The sequence below is a fragment of the Talpa europaea genome (genome assembly GCF_964194135.1).
Source record: "Talpa europaea genome assembly, chromosome: 3".
Taxonomy (NCBI): domain Eukaryota; kingdom Metazoa; phylum Chordata; class Mammalia; order Eulipotyphla; family Talpidae; genus Talpa; species Talpa europaea.
In genome coordinates this window covers 134,344,963-134,360,315 of record NC_140069.1, presented here as the reverse complement: position 1 = coordinate 134,360,315, position 15,353 = coordinate 134,344,963, and the positions used below count along the sequence as shown (strand labels likewise).

The following is a 15,353-nucleotide window of genomic DNA, read 5'->3' as shown; positions in this document are numbered from 1 at the left end:
TCGAGCTTTACATTTAAATGGAGCTCCTGGCCTGCTCCTTACTGAATGTTTCCACTACATGAGGTTTTCTTTCTGTCCTATAAACACCACAAGTCCTGGCTCAGCTGCAGTGCATCTGCGTGCGGGTATCCTATATAATCCATACGCCCGAGCCAGGCATGCCTGGAAGCTGAGGCCAGGCTGCCCTGGTGCTTATAAACGTAGCTATTTATAATTCATGTGTGACTCTGGCGAACCATGCAGTCCTCGTTATGGGCTAGCCTAATGCCAAGGCCAACTTTCTGGTCAGCCTCGCATCCCCGGGTGGAATCCTGCACCCTCCACAAACAGCCTCTGTCATGCAGGAAGCCACCTGTGTGCCCTCAGGTGCCTCATTTAAGATGCTGGCATTTTCTCAGCTCTTCCAAGGTGGAGCCCAGGGGACTGTGCATTTAGAAAATCATTAGGGAAACCCAAAAGTGAAGGAAGTCAAGTTAGGTCCCAGGCAGAATGGTGTCTGTGCAGACGGATATTTCTCTGTCCAGTGCTTTCTGGCCTTGGGCCTGCTCCGTGATATGAGTTGGTCATAACTTTCTCCATCTTTGCTCCCAAATACCTGTTCTTTGTGCCTAAGGAAACTGGTACACAAGTGTATGTACATGTTACAATAAAATTATGTACAATTACTCATTGCTTAACAAAGTTTCAGTCAACAACAGACTGCATACAAGATGGTGGTCCAGTGGGAGAGGCCGCTTGGCCTAGGTGTGTAGTGGGTGTGGAATTACATTATGATATTGATGGATTGATGAAATCACCTAGCGAGGTGTTTTTCAGAATGTACACCCATCTTAAGCAACATGACGGTATATGTATGGATATAAAAAAAAAGTCCAGTTAAGGGAAAAACAGATCAAGCCCTGTGGAAAAAGTCTGATAAAAGAATTTCAACCATTTAAGTACCCAGTCAAAGGCGAATGATTAAGTAATGCACAGCAATAAAGAGTAACCAGTTACTTTACACCTTGCTGGACCAACTACTAGGCTAAATGTTTTACATGTGTTATTTTCATTTTTAAAAAATGTCCAGAGTAACAGAGACTATTGTCATAATAATTTTCATTTCACAGATGAGAAAAGATTAAGACATGAAGACATAGAGATGACCACATGAGTAGCTAGTGGTAGAATTGGGATTTGAACCCAAGACTATTGGGCCCTACAACCAAGTGTTAACCACTCTGTCACCAGGGATACACTGTCACACAACATGAAGAGTTCTCACAGCTTTGCATGCAATTGGTGGGACTCTGATGGGTAGAACCTTCTCACAAGGAAGGCAGGGCCTCACTGGTGGCCTAGGTGTTGTTAAAACAGTGCTATCACCCTACGGCCTGAGTTCGATCCCCAGCCAGAGAACTAACCCACATGGCGCAGCAGACCTCTTCTGTCTCCCCGCTGCTTCCCTCAGCAGTGTATTTCAGTAGATCTGCCTGTTCTGCCTGCCACTCTGTCTCTGGTGAATCCTCTCACCTCCTGCACCTCTGGCCTATACCCCAGTCTATGCAAAAACAAATAAAGCAAGGCAGTACTGCAACCTCACCACAATGTTGAGATGCACGTATCTCTTGTCTCACAATTCCGCTTCTAGAACTGTGTCTAAGAGAAGGGCTCCTGCATGTACCTCAGGACACTTGCACAAGTGATTAGACACCCACATGTCCGTTATCAGGGGAATGGAAAATAGATTGTGGCACACTATGGATGGATTATCTGGCAGATATCTTCAAATGTTATGGGGCCCCAAATACCAATACGGAAATGTCTCCAAGGTGCAATGTGACATGGAAAAGCTAGTTTTAGGGATCATTCCTTAAAAAAACCACTTGTATGAGTATAGACACAAGTCCACAAGGACAAAAGCTGAACCTCGTAGGCATGGAGGGGGCAAAGGAGGAATGATGGGGAAATTTGACTCTTTCCTTTGTGTATTTCTGAATTATTTTAATTCATTACAGCGAGTTTGTGTGTTTGTAATTAAAAAAAGCGAAGCTGGAAAAAATTTAATGTTTGCAACCCATGTTTAATGATACGGGAAAATATTGTAACAAGTGCAAAAATTAGAGCATGAAATTATGTAAACAGTATGATCTCAGCTCCAGAAAAATGCATTTAAGATCCATGAAGGAAATATATCAAAATGTTAATAGGGGCTGCCTCTGGGTGGCAGGATTATAGGTATTTTTCTCTTGCTTTTACTTTTCTATACTTTCTAAATGTGCCTTATTATTTTTATGATTACAAAAAAAACCCCAGCAGGTCTGCCCAAGGTGCATGACAGCTTGTAAAACACAAGCAGGCACTGAGCACGCTGGGTGGTGTGACATCTAAGAGCCCCAGCCACCTCCGGAAAATTTCCTTACTGGGTGGGGACAGAGAAAAGGCGCCCCTCCCCCCACCCATTTTGTTTTTCTGACAAAATTGCAAAAGGAAAAAGAAGAGGGAGGTATCAAAGGAAGGGAGAGTCTCCTGGCAGAGAGGGAGACTTGCAAATAGGGCCGGAATTGGTCAAAAAGATGAGCGCACCCGCTCCAAGGAAGGTTTCTGATCCTGAAGGTCCATCATGGACTTTCAGGGAATTGGAAGGTCACTGTGACTGATTCTGCTTCCTGCAGCTGAGTGACAGGGCCGGGGGTTGCTGGCCTGCAGTGGGGTGCAGGGGAGGCAGGTGCGCACCAGGGAGGGGACCAGTGCAAGGGTCTCAGGTGGCTCCCAGGCAGCTAGCTGGGATGCTGTCAATGGGGTGAGGCCTCAGTGTAACAGAGACAGTGTAACAGAGATAGTAAAGAGGATCTTGCGGCCCCCTTTCCAACCTCTTGGAAATTGGAAATCATTCCTGTATTTCTTTACTCATCCATCTTCCACACACAGGACTCTGCTCCCTCCCTTGACTGCAGCGCAGTGTTAGCAACAGAAGGAGGCCCAGTGATAACCTCTTTAAGGGAACTGGTTCTCAAGCTCCCTCTTCCCTCCCTGGCCTCCCCGAGTCAGATGCCAGGACTAGAGGGCCAAGGGTGGGCGGTGATAAGAGCTGAGGGTGAGGAAATGACAGAGACCAACCTTGGGAGTGTGCAAAAAAATTGCAAGAGTGTGCTCGCTGACATGGGCGCACATGCTCACGGACTCGGCGGAGACCTGGAGAAGGCGGCAGGAGCAGAACTAGCAGGAGCCACTGACACAGATCCTGGTGTGCCCGCCAGGGATGCTGTCCTCAGTGTGCTAATTACAGGGCCTGCGAGTGGATGCTCCGCTGGGGAACTGAACGCCACGCTCGGGGATGGCCGCTGTTAAATACAGAACCGAGGAGCCCTTCCTGGGGAGTGACTAGACGGACTCAGATGTATAGGGACAGGAAAGTTGAAGGGGATTTCTCACCGGCACTTCATTTCCAGAACCTGGCTTCGCTGTTCTTGTCAGACAGCAGAGAACAAACGAGCACCGTCATTTCAGCTCCACCCGCTCTCCGTGTCCACAGGCTCCGTCTCCTTCCCACTCCACCCTGCCCGGGCCCTTGGCCTCCATCGCGCAGACCCTCACATACCTGGTCTTTTGCAAGCAAGCACAGGGCAGGGTCACCATCGATCCAGGCAGAAGGATAAGGTCCCGGAGCCCTTCGTGGATTTTTCAGGCTTTAATGCTTTCTCAGGGAACCGGGCGCACAGGCACACCAGGCAGGCTGGCATGCAAGGAGGCAGGCACGGGCCGAGCAGGCGAGGCCGGGAGGCAGGCAGGCAACTGAACTTGCCAGCCCCGCAGCATCTTTACTGTTTCTCTGGCCTCTCTCGCGCGCTCTCTCAGGGGCTCGCCTCTCTGTAGTCACGCAGCTCATCCTTGTAGCGTCCAGGCTCAGGCATGCACGCGTGACCATGGGCACGTGCCTGTACTCCAGGTGTCCACAGGCAGGCAGACGTGCCCCGCGCCCACACTCCCGAGCACTTCCTGCATTAGCACAATCAAGGCCACGGGTGATAGCCATAGAGGATAGTGGTGTAAAAAGCCTGACCAGTTCACTCACCCGACACCTGGTCACCTACCTGCTCACGTTGGGAGTGAGCCACACCAGCAGAATCGAGTCTGAGCCCTCAGCCTGGTTCTCCACACCCTCACAGACAGGCCTTTCCCTCCCCGCTGCAGCCTTTCCTGCTCCAGCGGAATTCTTCTGGGCGGTGACTGAACCATCAGCCCAGGTCCCATGCTCTGTCAATTTGGTCAGGATTGTCATCAGCCCGTGTCATCATGTTGTTACTCTTTGTAGGGTAAAGAAAATGTCAGGCTTTTCTGCCCTCCCGCCATCAGGATAGATGATGGATCCTTGCGGTCCTGAATGCATGCCTGATGGCGGGCACCTGGAGTAGGGTGTGGGCATAGGTAGATGGGATTCACCTGGGCTGAGACTGGGCTTTTAAGGGCGGCATCACGGGGACGCCAGCAGAAGCTGAGAAAGAAGCCGATGAGAGAAGCAAAGAAGCAGAAGCAGAGAACGCCAGAGAGAGTGCGGATTTGCTGGGGGCTGGGAGGCCTGCCAGCCCTGGCTGCCATATGCGTGGTGAACCCCAATAAAAGACCTGCAAAAAACCACTGAGGACTCTGACTCCTCCTTTACCCGGTCTGCATGGGATCAGAAAACCTGCACTGTGTCCATTCCTGACCCTACACTCTTACTAACCTTCCAAGGTGTAAATGGTCAGCTAAGGAAAACAGGCATGAAATGCTGAAAACTGAGCTGATGATCCAAGGGCCGTTAAGTTCATGGTGCAAGGGAGAGAGGGTGGGCAGCGGCCTACTTTGCTGGCCCTCAGAGTTTTGGGCCAAAAGGCTGCCTGCTCATCCCACCAGACCTGGTGAGTTTATAAGGTGGCCCATGATCCTGGGCTCCCACCAGCCCGTCATCCCGGCTGAGTGAGGACGTTATACCTCGTAAGGACATTCAGCTTCATGTGAAGGAGTTTTCAGACCCTCTGGCTAGAAAAGTTCCCAAGACAAATGTGTTTCCCCCAGAGCTCTGGCAGATTCCAGCAGGTGCTCATGTGAGAGAAAAAGGAGATAGAAGAAATGAGGTCAGGGTTATGTTTTGGCCCTGGACGTTGCCTCGGGGTTTAGAGGAGGAGGAAGAGGCAGGAACTAAAGAGGAAGCTAATGCAGAGGAAGGTGGGGAGCGGAAGGCTCAGGGGTGAAGCAAAGACCTGCATCCTCCTGTAAAGTGGAAGAGGGGCTGGCTTCCAGGAGGGTACCCTGCCAGGCCCCTCCTCACCCCTCTCTGCTATTTTTTTTTAAAGATTTATTTATGCATACATGAACTGGGGTGTAAGCCAGAGGTTTGTGGGGTGAGAGGATTCACCAGAGACAGAGTGGGGAGCCGAACAGGCAGATCCTGCTGAGGGGAGCAGCGGGCGAGACAGGAGAGGTCTGTTGCACCATGTGGGTTGCTCCCTGGCTGGCCAGGGATCAGACTAGTGGCTGGAGGTAGCTTGATAGCACTGTTCTTAACACCTGCGCTACCAGAGAGACACCCCCACCCCCACCCCTCACCACCAGGGCCCCCTCCATCCCCCTGCTATTTTTGAAATGAACTGATGATATTGGTTTTACTCAGGTAGGGTGAGGCCGGCAGGTCAGGAGACTCGACTGCTGTTGGAAACAGTTTGCTGCTCACAGTTCCCAAGAGGCGGAGGCTGGGGTCGGCAGGGCCTCACGGGGGACCCCAGGGCTGGTCAGGTGAGGAGAAGGTCTGGGCTCCAGTCTTCCCTGTGCTATCTGCAGGGAGGAGTGGATGTGGCAGAGAAGGCAGGAGAGCATGATTTGAATATTTTCAGTGGGCTCTGGTTAGAGGGGTGGTCACTGGTGGTCATTGGTCAACTTGCATATCAAAGAGAGAAGAGGAAGGCATCCGCAGGCAAACGGCCTGCTAGCTCTAGAAGTTAGCTAACCTCTGGAAGAGCGATCCCTCCTCATGCCCCCTGGCCCCCCCAGCCAGGATCCAAGGTGTCAAAACATTTTAAAATACAGAAAGTAAAAAGCAGAATGTCAGAATGTGCCAGAGCATCAAGTCTCCATGAACCTCTCCATGAGCCTCTCCATGAACACAGCCCCACCATGACATGGTTTGTGCGAGAGTCAAAATGGTGATAATGTGAAAGCAGATTGTCCCAGGTCCCTTCAACAACCTCGTTCAGCCATCGGCTGGTGAAGACTTACCCCCTCACCCTCTCCCAGAGGATGCAGTTTGAAGTGGGCTAGCACTTTCACTTGGGAGTCAGACCTGGCCTTGAATTTCACCTCAACGGTTACTTCTGTGTGACCTTGAGCAAGTTACTTCACCCCTCTGAGCCTGAGAGGCTCACTTGGAGGATTAAACAAATCTGTGTACAGAATCTTCTTCACTTAGGCTTCTTGTTCTGTGAGCGGCACACCCCCACCTCGGTGACCTGTCAGGAGTTGGCGGAACACTTGGACCACCTGCCGCCATCCAGACTGTTACGTGACCGGGCCACTCAGTACGTGGTAGGGAGACAGCGAGACCAAGAGGAATGACTGTTTCGGGAAGGTATTTCAGGTAACAGAAGGGGGACGCTGTTTAATCACTCCTGGGAGGGGGGAGCCATTACCATTACTGGGGAGGGGTGGGCCGGCAGCACTCAGTGCCTGGGAGTGGAGCAGGGGCTCTTGGGACGCAGATAACCCACCCGGGAGTGTGAGAAGCTCTCTGGTTCTGCACACAGAGGCCTGGCACCCCTCAGCTGGGTCCACAGATCTCAGGTAGCCCCAATACTGAAGTTAGAGGTGTTCTGTAGCACACAACAAAGACTCCATATTCAGTTCTTTCAAGCCCAGAACGAGAAATAAATTCCCATCGTCAAAGGGAAACAGAACCATCACATCGTTCCAAGTTGCGAGCTGTACCTATGTTGTAGAGTAACCCCGATACAAAACGGGGTGCCTGACTGTGGGTCCTCACCCGCGCGCTTAAAAGGACTTATCAATGCTCTACTGCAGGCACACACGAAAGGTTAATAAAAGGTTTATTTACAAGGGAAGGGGAAAGGAGGAAATGTACAGCTCTGGGAGAAAAGTGGGAGACAAAGTTTTAAATGAGTCCTGCCCGATCCGCCGATCAGGAATCCCAAAATGGCACTCTCAGAGCTGGCTGCAAGCCAGGAGCTGTGTAGTCAAGAGGCGAGCGATAGCGAGTCACCCCAAGGCCCACGTGTTTGGTTTTATACCCAACCTGGCTGCCCAACTCCACCCTCAGGTCCCAGCCACCCTCCCTTGGTGGTGATGGGATTTGTCTTTCCCAATGTCTTGATGGCTTTGGTCTGGAGTGGGGGTGGGGTCCACAAAGCCTGTATGGGATTAGCTCAGGACAGACTTTCCCCCTCACACCTACACATTCCAAACTGGAAAATGGACTATTTTTCTGCTTATTGTACACTGGACTTTTTTTAAAAAAGCAAGCTAATTTTTCCTGGTGATCTTTTATTTATAAATCCCAAGAAGTCAAAAACTTTCGAGTTCACTTTCACACTCGATAATCCTGCCAATGCCCAGTGCCAAGACATCTTCGTCTACTTTCTGATGACAGAGCAGCATTTCACTGAGGGGATTTCTGTACAGAATTCTGTAGCCACCACCACCCTCTCACATCTCTCAGCAGCTCTGTGACGTTGTGAGCCCAGGCCTCACAGCCTAGGAAACCCCAATTTTCTGAAAAGCCTGACTCCTCCTACCCAGGCTTTCAGGCAAAAAGTGAAGTGAAATTAAACCCTCCCACACTCCTTTAAAAACGGATAGGCGAAATCCCAGTCGTCGTAGTAACATCTTCACGCTGCTCTGCTGCCTTTTATATATTTTGGTGCTGATGGGCCACCAGTTACCATGAGAACAGGAGTGGCTTTAAATACAGCAAATCTTGGGGTGCTCATCTGTAGGGTCAGGACGGCGACAGTGCAGGTTTTCTGACCCGGCAGACGGGGTAAAGGAGGGGTCCTGGAGCCGGGGGTGGCTTTCTCTGGCTTCTTTCCCCCCCTTCTCTCTCCTGCCTCTCTCTCCTGCCTCTCTCCTGCTCCTGCTTCCCCTGGAGACTATCTCAATACTCCTCCCCTGGCCCACAGAAGGAAACAACACAACAGTGTGACAACTGTGGGTGCCCCATCGGGCAGGGCAATCCTAATGGTGGGAGGGCAGAAAAGCCTGAAAAGCATGTACCCTACATCATCTTTTTGTCTTGTGAAAGAAAACCCAAAACCACCACCCACCTCCCCAGGCACAGCCTCAGGGCAGCACAGGGAGCTTAGCCCTGGAGTGACAAGTCTGCAATGTGTGACCTAGAAAGCACTTGTTTACCTTTATTGTCTGAATTTCATTTTGAAAAACAGGCATGCACTTTGAAAAAGGATTCGCTCCCGAACAGTCACTTTATAGTGAGGTCAGCTGAAAATGTATATTCCTACCTTCAGCCTTGAAGACACGTCTGTCACTCCTGACAGGCAATTGTCATCTCGAACTTCACCGTACTCCCCCCCACCCCATCCAGAGGCCACCAGTGAACAGGCAGTGCCAGCTGACCAGGTGTTCCCACCACTTAAGACCCTAAGTCTGTGTGTTTATTCTTTCAAAGCTGACTGCTGGAAAAATACAAGTCCTCCGAGTTCAAGGAAATAACCATGCTTCTCCAGAAGTCTGCATAGTGCTCATTGTTCATTGATTTGACTTCAAGCTTTTCATTCTGGTGAACAGAATTAAGTTTCAGCTGAGAATTTTATTTTATTTTATTTTTAAAGATTTCTTTATTTATTTATACAAGCACTGGGTACAGTCAGAAGCACGGGAGGGTGAGAGAATTCACCAGAGCCAGAGCGGGGAACAGAACAGGCAGACTTGACGAAGTACACTGCTGAGGGGAGCAGCGGGTGCGGCAGGAGAGGTCTGCGTGCCATGTGGGACCCTCGCCCGGTGGCCAGGGATTGAACTGGCGCTGCAGAGGCTGCGGGCAGCTTCGCAGCCCATTGCTCAACCACTGCGCCACCAGGGAGGCCCTCAGCTGAGAATTTTAAATAGTTAATTTTAGGGGATTTGTGTGTGGGAATAAATTTGAAGGTAGAAGAAACCAGCCCCACAGTCTCAATAGCAGGCTGTGGATGACACATTCTTTAATTAGACGGTTGCTGTAACATGTAGTGTGGCTTACCACTTGCTAGCACCAGGCTGTGCATGTGACATGTATTATCTCATTTAACCCTCACAGTACCCGATGAGGTGAATTCTGACTTTTAATTTTTAACTTTTAAGTGAAAACAGCCATGCATATGAGGCAAGTTGACCCAGAGGCACACATATAATTGCCCAGGGGAGCTGAGGTTTGATTACAAGTATCTTGCTTTACAATTGCTGCACTTAACTTCCAAGCCAGGTAAACCCCACATTTTGCAGAGGCCAAGGCCAGTCGAATGGATTTTGTACATCTGTGCAAACATTAGCAGCAGATGGTAGCATGGGGACCCTGCTTTAACTAGCCATTGCTGGAGTTCTAAATTTCTGCATTACCACTTTGCCACGTCTTCACAGGTAGACTCTAACAGGGCTCAAGTGTAAGTGTGAGAATTGAATCATTGCCAGTGACCTTGTAAATCAGACCCTGGTCATTTGAAGAAAAAAAAAAGTGCCCCATAAAAACACAAAAGACCCCATGAAAAGATTTCACTTTTTTTTTTTTTTTAAGATTTATGCACAGAAGAACTGGTGTGTAGGCCAGAGGTGGGGGGGTGAGAGGATTCACCAGAGACAGAGTGGGGAACAGAACAGGTGGATGGACTGAAAAACACTGTTAAGGGGAGCAGCGGATGAGACAGGAGAGGTCTGCTGTGCATGTGGGTTAGCTCCCTGACCAGGAATCGAACTCATACTGCAGTGGCTGGAGATAGCTTGATAGTACTGAGACTTTAACCCCTGTGCCACCAGGGAGGCCTCAAGATTTTAATTTTTTGAACCAATAATTCCACTTACAGGAATTTATTCTAATAATTCAAAACAAATCTATACAGAAAATGGCACTTGGCATTATATATATGATAGCAAGAATTGGAAGCAATATAAACATCCCAATGAATGAATCTTTGGGTAAATTACAGTACATAATAGAAGAGAATGCCACACAGCCATTGACCGGCAGCTACAAAGAAGACAAAACCACAAGTGAAAGTGTTTATAATTCCATAAATATATTCAGCCTGGCATCTGAAAATCACCTTCAGCTAACACTGTAATAATGCTTTAAAAAATGTTATGTTAAATGTGTAACAGAAACTAATATATGTTTGTGCCTAACACCTGAGGTAGCCAATATATATGGATGAATTCTAAAATACGGAAAATGAAGTCAGTAGCTGTATTACTATGGGAGGATTCAGGTTATTTCTTTCCTTAATTATTTAATGCTGTTATAATATTAACACGGTGTTTAAAGGTGGGGGTCTAAGGGTCTTCTGGGCTTGGAGGTAGAGCATTATTATATGGGTCTGCTTGGGCCGCGTAACAAAATTGGTTTAAACGACAACACTTTAAAACAACAGAACTTCTCCCATTTCTGGAGGCTGGGGAGTCTGAGATCAAGGTGCCAGCGAGGTAGATGTCACCCTGAGGCTGTCTTTCTGGCTTGCAGGCAGCTGCCTTGTGAATGTGCTCATGGGGTCTCTACTGGGCGGTGGGGAGGGGGTTAGTTCACCATATGAATGGGGGATGGTGGCAGTGATGCAACAGTCTCAAACAGGCAGTTCTTGCCCCCAAAAACCTTCTGTACAAGGCAGCAATGGAGAGCATCCTGGGCAGGACTGACCTCCAGGGTGATGGTGGCAGGTCCCACGGTGGGGCAGGGTAGGACATTTTGATGTTCCTTATCCCGCCACGGAGCCCATGAGGGCTGGGTCAACTATGACCTCCAGGGAAACAGTGGGGTACCCAGTAATGCCAGAAAATGGAGGGATCTGGGCAAAAGACAAAGATCTGGGACAGTGAGGAGAACAAATGCCCAGTAGCTGAGCACTGTGGTGAGCCAGTGAGTCATTCAACGGAAGGGCCAGCCAACAGGATGCTTCATTTTGACCACCAGAGGCTGAAACCAAGCAAAGCTAGGCAGAGGGCGTCTTCACCATGGTAAGTCAGAATATATTCCCTAATGTCTTTCCCTCTACCTTCCTTTCATTGTAGTTACTCCTCAAAGTCCATGTCCATCCTAATTGGTTTCCATCTGTGCCCATTCACAGCCCATTTGTTGGTAGTGAGTCTGTGTGCGTGCACAAGCACACACACACACACACACATACACGGAGATTGGCTGCACTGTTGCTGTTGTTGCTCTGGTGGGACTCCAGCAAAATGGATGGAACTCTGCAACCTTATGGAAGAACAGAAGGCCACAAGTTGAGCACAGCTAGCACCAGGCCTTGAAGAGGCCCAGGTTGAGTAACAGAGAAGAGACCAGGCAGTGGGTGCTGAGTGATTCCACCCCCACAGCCAATGAGAGGACCCAGAGGTTTATAGCTGCCCTTGTTACCTATTTGTGGCAAACAGAATGATGCTCAGTATGATGGTGATTGAGTCCCATAAATCAGGGATCAGGAGGCCCAAGAAGACACAGCCTGAGGGACATCAGAGGGGGCAGCAGTCTCAAGCACTGGAGCTGACAGACCCAGGCTGAAGTCTCTCTGCCTTCACTCTGTTTGCCCTAAGGGTGCCCTGAGCCTGACCTCTCATTCACAGCCTCTCTGCCTCATTTATCATGAATGCATTTTACATCTCACTCTGCTCAAGAGTAAAAGATCCAAGGTGCAAATGAATGGGAGGGAAATGCAGGGGGAGGCTCTCTGTGGGGTCTGTGGAGCTGGGTGGAGGATTGGGGGACTCAAGGCAGCATATCGTGTGGTTGGAACGGCCTAAGGGTGGGGCTATGCAGAAGGGAGAGTGAGCACTGGTTCTGGGCCATCCCAGGGAGGGTGAGGAGGTGACTCTGGGACCATTCTCTGAATCTGTGCCCGCAGAGGTGACAGGAAGGGGAAGACAGGGTTGAATTCCTTTCGGTGAGTTAAATGTCTCAATGGTCTGCTCCACAGGGCTAGAGGCACAAGGGTGCAGGGTCAAGGGATGGTCTCTATGAGGAATGTGTCCCTGGGGACCTTGTAGGGCAGGAAGGAGGGATAAAAGTGGAAACACCTTCAACAGAGGGCAGGCTGGACTGTTTCAACAAGAATCAATGCTGTTTGAACATTTGCAGAGGTCTGGACTTAAACTCAAAACCATAAGGGTGGGGACACTTCCTCACACTAGGAGCTCAGGCCACCTGCTAAGGGTGCAGTCCAGGGAGGGTGGCAGAGAAGGTGATAGGTTGTTCAGACCCAGCACACTCTTCTCTGCAGAAGAGTTGACATGAGGGGTCTTAAAACCCCCTTAGCAGCAGCACCCACTTTTACCTGCTCCAGGCATGGGTAGAGGGATGGGGCCAGGACTTGGTCCCTCCACCCTCCCCCCCTCAGGCCACCTGCTCTGGCATATGCAAGGGAGACGCAGACCTCTCAGCATGATACCCATGGCAAGCTTCTAGCACGAACTCCTTAATTCAGGGTCAAAGCGCGCCTACATAAGATGGGAAGAAGATGCAAGTGTGGAGGAAAAGGGAGAAGAGTCAGGTGAAACCAAGAGGAGTGCTGGCTTGCTCCCTTCTCCCTGCACCCCAACCACTGAGTGCTGTTAGCACCTCTGAATCTCCTGTTTATATGCCTAGCAAGGTCAGAGAGGTGGTGACTATCCTAAGTCTCCACTGGAGCTAAATCCCACAAAAAGACTGTTGAGAAGAAATTTCTAGAAACAAGAGATTTATTATTTTTCCTGGAAAAGTGAGGGAAAGAAACAGTGTCCAACAGAGGGATGTCCCCGAGCCAATTCCATGTTCTTTGCATGTCTTCTCTAAATACTGAACATCCCTTGGGTGTTTAGCACCAAGCAATTCATGCAAACTAGAACTTCCTTTGAGAGCAAGGTTGAATTCTGACCCAGAATTGTATTATTTTTTAATGTGCTGCCAATTGCACCACACATTGCAGGGATGGCTCAGACATTTCCCCCCCTTTAACATCTAAAAACCAGAGCGGCTAACCACATTTGGTGTAGCCGGGGGAGTCCGATGCGTGTCCTTATCATTAACCATGACAGAAAAGCACACGTGGCTTGTATCTCAAGCTGTCTTCAGTAAAGTCTATTTTGCTTGCAATAGTTTTATTATCCTGCATCCTCTTCTCCAAGTTGTGTTCTCTGTAAGAGACATACTGGGAAATGCTATCACTTAAATCTTACTTTTTCCTTTTTTCCCCTTGGGGGCACCTGGCCAGCGGAATCCACGCAGGTGCAGGCAGTCAGCGACGTTGTGTGCGATGTAGTAGAGGTTCAGCATCGCAGCTGGGCTGAGGATGTCCACTTCTGGTTTCTTCGGCTTCTTCCCCCGAGACTTGACCAGGCCTTTTCCTTTTTTCCCTTTACCTGGCTTTCAAAGACAAGTATATATGTACACATATGTGGCAGAAGTTAGTTTATAATAACCTTGACATAAATTTCAACATTTCCTATTGCACTTAGGAAAAAAAAAAATTCCTAGAAGGGAAAAAAAAGCAAAACAGTAGTAACCATAAAAACTTTGGCATGGAGTGGGAGGGGCCACATGAGACCTCTTGGGGGGACTGTCCACGAAATACCCCGGATGAAAACAGACCCAGCTAGTACAATGTGTGGACCTTTTTTTGCATTGTGATTTGAATACATAAGTTGTAGAGGCTTTTTAAGGCAATCAGGGAAATTTGGTAATATCAAAAATTATTCATTCTGCTAGGTTTGACGATACTATCAGGTCATGGAAGAAAATGTTCACACATTTCGCAGGAATGAAATCAAAGGTCTGAGATTTTGTTTTTCTTTTCTATTTCTCCCCCAAACACTATCCCTTAAATACCCCCTTGTCTCTGTCCTTCCTTCCTCCTTCTTAACCTCAGAGCCCTAAGTGTTTGTCGATGTCCACTAGTTTTTGAGGTAATTTTCGTTATCAAATCATCTACTATGTAAATGTCTCATATTTGTTTTTATTGTTCTGACTTGCTTCACTACACACGGGTCTCTCAAGCTCCCTCCATTTTGTTGAAAATGCTGCATTTTATCTTTCTATATGGCTGATCCACAGTGAGGTTATAACATGAGACCTTGATCCAGTCATCTGTTGATGGACATTTAGGCTGCTTCCATGTCCTAGCTATTATAGATAATGCTGCTGAGATTTGTTTTAAAATACTGTAGCTTCCTCTTCTCCCTGTCACCCCCCCAAAAAAAGGAAGATGAAGCAAAATCCTCATGATTTCTGAAGCTGAGAAGTGGACATATGAATAGATTCACTTATTAAATGGACTGTTTCCATATATTAATCCACTACATGACAGATTCATTTTGCTGTTTGTATTTCTATGTACATTAGGAAATTTTTATAATAAAAATTAAATTGAACACTATTAGATACCTGGGACACAAATACACTTTGGCACTTGTTATGTTATAGTCACCAACTTAATTAAGCAGCATGAGGATTGAGAGCTGTGAATACAAGCACTGAGCATAGTTGCCACCCCCCATCAGTGCTCATCCTCAGAGCCAAATTTCAAAAGGAGGTAGGTACTACTTCTATTTTAAAAGTGGAAAAGCAGAGGCTTGGCAAGGCCACAGGCAAACCTGCATCAAGCCGGCTCAGCACCTGGGAAGAAATTATCTCTAAAGTTTGCTAGAGCCGCACAAAGCTTAGCTGACTTCTGTCCTGGGACCCAACCATCCAGAAAACAGACAGAGGGGGACACATTTAGAAAGTGTCTCATCAGCGCCTCCCTGGTGGCGCAGCGGTTGAGCGCTGGGTTGCGAAGCTGCCCACAGCCTCTGCAGCGCCGGTTGCCGGTTCGATCCCCGGCTGCTCCCTGGCCATGTAAGGAGGGTCCCACATGGCGCGCAGACCTCTCCTGCCGCCCGCTGCTCCCCTCAGCAGTGGACTTCGGTCCTTCTGGCTGCTCTGCTCCCCGCTCTGGCTCTAGTGAATTCTCTCACCCTCCCACGCTTCTTGTATAAATAAATAAATAAATAAATAAAATCTTTAAAAAAAAAAAGAAGAAAGAAAGAAAGAAAGAGTCTCATCTAAGGAAAGGAGAACAAAGTGTGTAAGTTTTCAAGGATGTCTGCAAGGGCTAAATATTATATAAAATAGATGCACTGTGAAGTGAAAAACTGCACTTTAAAAAATGCCATAA

General features: G+C 48.6%; 1 protein-coding gene across 1 annotated transcript; it reads right to left on the bottom strand.

The window, feature by feature from the left end:
• Positions 1-7,533: 7,533 nt before the first annotated feature.
• Positions 7,534-14,796, bottom strand: SMKR1 (small lysine rich protein 1; the record flags this gene model as incomplete). The annotated part of the gene is made up of 4 exons (XM_084230643.1): positions 7,534-7,608; positions 11,355-11,425; positions 13,378-13,564; positions 14,791-14,796. 4 exons carry the CDS (start codon positions 14,794-14,796, stop codon positions 7,534-7,536), a joined length of 339 nt encoding a protein of 112 aa, XP_084086769.1.
• Between the last annotated feature and the right edge of the window lie 557 nt (positions 14,797-15,353).